Source organism: Carcharodon carcharias, unplaced genomic scaffold (genome assembly GCF_017639515.1).
Source record: "Carcharodon carcharias isolate sCarCar2 unplaced genomic scaffold, sCarCar2.pri scaffold_787_ctg1, whole genome shotgun sequence".
Lineage (NCBI taxonomy): Eukaryota > Metazoa > Chordata > Chondrichthyes > Lamniformes > Lamnidae > Carcharodon > Carcharodon carcharias.
Genome location: NW_024471114.1, coordinates 128,474 through 134,789, shown reverse-complemented (window position 1 = coordinate 134,789; position 6,316 = coordinate 128,474). Strand labels below are relative to the sequence as shown.

General features: G+C 56.1%; 1 protein-coding gene across 1 annotated transcript; it reads right to left on the bottom strand.

The window, feature by feature from the left end:
- Positions 1-1,125: 1,125 nt before the first annotated feature.
- On the bottom strand, positions 1,126-4,380 carry cd2bp2 (CD2 (cytoplasmic tail) binding protein 2; the record flags this gene model as incomplete). Its single annotated transcript, XM_041182621.1, has 3 exons — positions 4,075-4,380; positions 2,700-2,780; positions 1,126-1,290 (listed from the first exon to the last, which is right to left on the bottom strand). Coding segments are annotated over exons 1-3 (552 nt in total), but the record flags the coding sequence as incomplete, so codon positions are not given.
- Positions 4,381-6,316: the final 1,936 nt, after the last annotated feature.

The following is a 6,316-nucleotide window of genomic DNA, read 5'->3' as shown; positions in this document are numbered from 1 at the left end:
CCCCGACCCCAGACCCCCGATTCTCGCCAGCGAGGCCCGTCCAGGTGGTGAAGGTAGGTATTTTCCGCCGCAGGGTGTGGGGGGGGGGTGACCTGATCGAGGGCTTCGAGGGATAGGCAGACGGTGGTGGGGTGGGGGGGGGCAGATACATTCGCCTCTCTGTCCAACTCGTTCTAGTCCGCCCCTCCCCCCACCCCCCCCACCCCCCCACCCTCCTGTGGCTCGCTCCCTCCCAGCGAGTGTCTGGGTCCCCCTCGCCTCCTGTCGCTCAGAGTCCGGCCTTGTCACCCACCCACCCACCCACTCCTGGCCCTTCGGGCGCTGGACCACACGCCCGTCCCCCACCCGACTCGGGCGGCCTCGCTGGGGGACCCCGGGGACAGGCTGAGCCTCTCGCCCGGGTCCGAGGGGCACCACCACCACCAGCAGCACCACCACCACCAGCAGCACCAGCACCACCACCAGCAGCACCAGCACCACCACCAGCAGCACCACCACCAGCAGCACCACCACCAGCAGCACCACCACCACCAGCACCACCACCAGCACCACCACCAGCACCAGCACCACCAGCACCACCACCACCACCACCAGCACCACCACCACCAGCACCACCACCAGCAGCACCAGCACCACCAGCACCACCACCAGCAGCACCACCACCAGCAGCACCACCACCACCACCAGCACCACCACCACCACCACCAGCACCACCACCACCACCAGCACCACCACCAGCACCACCACCAGCACCACCACCAGCACCACCACCACCAGCACCACCACCACCAGCACCACCACCACCAGCACCAGCACCACCACCAGCACCACCACCAGCAGCACCACCACCAGCACCAGCACCACCACCACCACCAGCACCACCACCACCACCACCAGCACCACCACCACCACCACCAGCAGCACCACCACCAGCACCACCACCAGCACCACCACCAGCACCACCAGCACCAGCACCACCACCACCAGCACCACCACCAGCACCACCACCAGCACCACCACCAGCACCACCAGCACCAGCACCAGCACCACCACCACCAGCACCACCACCACCACCACCAGCACCACCACCACCAGCACCACCACCACCAGCACCACCACCCTCACCTTCACCCTCACCCTCCGTCCCTCACCTTCAATGTCCTCCGTGGCCAGGATGTCATATTTGGTCATTTCCCCCTCGTCCGCCTCGTCCTCCTCGTCGCTGTCCAGTGAGTGCTTCCCCTTGAAGCGACTGCCCGGGCCGCCAGCCGACGACCCGTTTGCCCCGACCTAGGGCGGAGGGAGGGGGGGAGAGAGGGAGTGGGGGGTGAGAGGGAGGGAGGGGGGGAGAGAGAGAGGGATGGGGGGAGAGAGAGAGGGGGGGGGGGAGAGAGAGAGGGAGGGGGGGAGAGAGAGAGGGAGGGAGGGGGAGAGAGAGGGAGGGGGGAGAGAGAGAGGGAGGGGGGGAGAGAGAGAGGGAGGGGGGGAGAGAGAGAGGGAGGGGGGGAGAGAGAAGGGGAGGGGGGGAGAGAGAGAGGGAGGGGGGGAGAGAGAGGGAGGGGGGGAGAGAGAGAGGGAGGGAGGAGAGAGAGAGGGAGGGGGGGAGAGAGAAGGGGGAGAGGGCAATGGATGAAACAGTGAGATGGGTGGCAATGAGAGAGGCAGGGTGTTGGCAGTGGGGACAGATACAGAGAGGGAGAGAGACAAGGGGAGAAAGACAGAGAAGAAACACAGACTATTATTTAAACGGAGGGAGGCTGCGGGATTCTGAGGGTGCGGAGGGATCTGGGCGTCCTGGTGCACGAATCACAAAGAGTTGGTGTGCAGATGCAGCGAGTGATCGGGGGGGGGAAGGCGAGAGGAACGTTGTCCTTCGTTGCGAGGGGGACGGGGTTAGGAAAAGTGGGGGGGGAGTCTCGCTCCGACTGTCCGGGGCGTTGGGTGAGGCCGCTCCTGGGGCGCTGCGGACAGTCTCGGTCTCCTTACTTAAGGAGGGGACAGGCTCGCGCCGGAGGCCGTTCAGAGAAGCTGCTTCACTCGGCCGATTCCTGGGACGAAGGGGGGGCGTTTGTCTCGTGAGGAGGGAGGTTGAGCAGGTTGGGCTCTGTTACCCGTTGGAGTTTGGACAAATGAGAGGCGATCTTATCGAGACAGATTAGATTCTCTGGGGGGTGGGGTAGGGGGCTCGACAGAGTGGATGCTGGGAGGACGTTTCCCCCACGTGGGGGGGGGGGGGGGGGCTGGGGGGGTGGTATCTAGAACGAGGAGGGAGGGGGCGAGGGGGGCACAGTTTCAGAAAGAGGGGTCTCCAGTTGAAGAAGGAGAGGAGGAGGAATTTCTTCTCTCAGAGGGTGGTCAGTCTGTGGGATTCTCTCCCCCCTCAGAGAGCAACGGAGGCCGGGGCTGTTGGATATACTCAAGGCCGAGCGAGGCGGGTTTCTGATGGACGAGGGGAGTCGAGGGTTATGGGGGTAGGGGGGGAGGAAAGTGGACTTGAGACACAATCAGATGAGCCGTGATCTTATCAAACGGGAGAGCAGGCTCGATAGGGGCTGAATGGCCTCCTCCTGCTCCGAGTTCTGATCATCCAATGCTCCCATGATTGGCAGTTAGTTTCCCAGTGTGACTGATGCGATGCTGGGACTGACACAGGATAGAAGACAGAGGTGGGTGGGCCTCGCGTTCCTGTACTGATGTACCTGTTGAAGCAAGCTCTCATCCTGATCGCCACTGCCAACCTCGAACGACACTTTGCGTTTCGACATGCTCACCGTCGTGATCTACGAAAACAAAAACGGTTTAAAATTACCGACAGGGTCAAGATATATCAAACAGGAGGGAGATCCTCAAAGGTACAGCCGAATCACACAGGGCGCTGCTCTGGAACCAGTGGATAATTCGGGCTGGGGGTTAGATACAGAGTAAATCTCCCTCTACACCATCCCCATCAAACACTCCCAGGACAGGTACAGCACGGGGTTAGATACAGAGTAAAGCTCCCTCTACACTGTCCCCTTCAAACACTCCCAGAACAGGTACAGCACGGGGTTAGATACAGAGTAAATCTCCCTCTACACTGTCCCCATCAAACACTCCCAGGACAGGTACAGCACGGGGTTAGATACAGAGTAAATCTCCCTCTACACTGTCCCCATCAAACACTCCCAGGACAGGTACAGCACGGGGTTAGATACAGAGTAAATCTCCCTCTACACTGTCCCCATCAAACACTCCCTGGACAGGTACAGCACGGGGTTAGATACAGAGTAAATCTCCCTCTACACTGTCCCCATCAAACACTCCCAGGACAGATACAGCACGGGGTTAGATACAGAGTAAATCTCCCTCTACACTGTCCCCATCAAACACTCCCAGGACAGGTACAACACGGGGTTAGATACAGAGTAAAGCTCCCTCTACACTGTCCCCATCAAACACTCCCAGGACAGGTACAGCACGGGGTTAGATACAGAGTAAAACACATCTACACCGTCCCCATCAAACACTCCCAGGACAGGTACAGCACGGGGTTAGATACAGAGTAAAGCTCCCTCTACAATGTCCCCATCAAACACTCCCAGGACAGGTACAGCGCGAGGCACCTGTGGCAGTGCTGCAGCCCCCCTGCCTCCCATCGGTGGCAGTGATGGGAGGGGAGGCTGGGGGGTTGACATCTGGGGCCAGACATAAGAACTTACACGGGTAAGAGTGACCCCGGGAATGCCCCACCCCCATGCCCCCCTAAAAGGTTGGCACACCCATCTGGGGGGGGCACAATAGCTGCTTGTCAAGAGGAGGAGGAGGAGGAGGAGCCCAATTCTGGGACTTGTAGTTTCCAGCCGACCCACCCACTCACTCACTCTGGGGATAGGGGCTGGGAGGCTGCTGGACTACAACCCCCAGAATGCGCCGCGCGCAGGGGAAGTTCGCGCCTGCGCACTGGCGGGGCCCGGAACGCCACCGCGCCTGCGTCGGATGCCATGGCAGCCGTGCGCCTGCGCAGCAGCCGGCCGCCTACGTCCGCACACCCACACTAAAGCGACGGCACCGCGCCTGCGCGCACGCTGAACCCACCGCCTTGCTCGCAGGGAGGAAAGATGGCGCCCGCCCGCCCATCCTCCCGTTACCGACCGCCGGAGGCCGCAAAGTCTCCCGAGGGGCGGCGTTGCCGCCCCGATCTTGCTTTCGCCCCTCCCTCCGTCCCTCCAGCGTAGTGCCAGTCGTGAAACCACATGATGGGGCCCGGCACAAACACTTTGCTCTCCCTCCGACCCCATTCCCTCCCCCACGCACACCCAGCGCACCCGCTGCTGCTCCGGGTTCAATCTCCGGTCCGGCTACCGCTTCCGGGGCACGTCTCCCCGGGCAACCGCCTGTCATCTGACGTCACGGAGCGAGTCTCCGCGGCCTTCGCCTCTAAGCCCCGCCCCGCCCGCTGAGCCCCGCCCCCTCCCTTACCCGAAAGCACAACTCCGCACATCTTCTCGTTCTGAACCCCGCCCCTCCTATAAACCCCGCCCTCACACTTAACCCCGCCCACACTCTGACCCCGCCCTTCCTCAAAGCCCCGCCCTCAGTTCCACACCCAACACCCATCCCTCCGCGCTGTTGCCCCGCCCCCTCACTCCAAACCACGCCTCCTTCGCTGTCAACCCCGCCCCTTTACTCTCAACCCCGCCCTCTCACTCTCAACCGCGACCGTCCCTCAATGTCAGCCCCTCCTCTAAGCACTCGCCCCTTCTCTAAAAATCCCGCCCCTCAATCCCAACTGTGCCCCTCTCCCCAAACCACGCCCACCAGCCGACGCAAAACCGCGCCCCTCACTGTAAACACTGCCCCTCAACCTAAACCCCGCCCCCTATCTGAACCCCGCCTCCTCACTTTAAACTCCGCCCTCTCACTGTTCATCTTTGAGTGTCGAAATTACTGAGGCTCTATATTACTCTTTGTCTACATTACTCTGTGTCTATATTACTCTGTGTCTATATTACTCTGTGTCTACATTACTCTGTGTCTATATTACTCTGTGTCTACATTACTCCCTGTCAATATTACTCTGTGTCTATATTACTCTGTGTCTACATTACTCCGTGTCTATATTACTCTGTGTCTATATTACTCCCTGTCTATATTACTCCCTGTCTATATTACTCTGTGTCAATATTACTCTGTGTCTATATTACTCTGTGTCTACATTACTCTGTGTCTATATTACTCTGTGTCTATATTACTCTGTGTCTACATTACTCCGTGTCTATATTACTCCCTGTCTATATTACTCTGTGTCAATATTACTCTGTGTCTATATTACTCTGTGTCTACATTACTCCCTGTCTATATTACTCCCTGTCTATATTACTCTGTGTCAATATTACTCTGTGTCTATATTACTCTGTGTCTACATTACTCTGTGTCTATATTACTCTGTGTCTATATTACTCTGTGTCTACATTACTCTGTGTCTATATTACTCTGTGTCTATATTACTCTTTGTCTACATTACTCTGTGTCTATATTACTCTGTGTCTATATTACTCTGTGTCAATATTACTCTGTGTCTACATTACTCTGTGTCTACATTACTCTGTGTCTACATTACTCTGTCTATATTACTCTGTGTCTACATTACTCCCTGTCTATATTACTCCCTGTCTATATTACTCTGTGTCAATATTACTCTGTGTCTATATTACTCTGTGTCTACATTACTCCGTGTCTATATTACTCTGTGTCTATATTACTCTGTGTCTACATTACTCTGTGTCTATATTACTCTGTGTCTACATTACTCTGTGTCTATATTACTCTGTGTCTACATTACTCCCTGTCTATATTACTCCCTGTCTATATTACTCTGTGTCAATATTACTTTGTGTCTATATTACTCTGTGTCTACATTACTCCGTGTCTATATTACTCTGTGTCTATATTACTCTGTGTCTATATTACTCTGTGTCTACATTACTCCCTGTCTATATTACTCCCTGTCTATATTACTCCCTGTCTATATTACTCTGTGTCTATATTACTCTGTGTCTACATTACTCCGTGTCTATATTACTCTGTGTCTATATTACTCCCTGTCTATATTACTCTGTGTCTATATTACTCTGTGTCTACATTACTCCCTGTCTATATTACTCCCTGTCTATATTACTCTGTGTCTATATTACTCTGTGTCTACATTACTCCGTGTCTATATTACTCTGTGTCTATATTACTCCCTGTCTATATTACTCTGTGTCTATATTACTCTGTGTCTACATTACTCCCTGTCTATATTACTCCCTGTCTATATTACTCTGTGTCTATATTA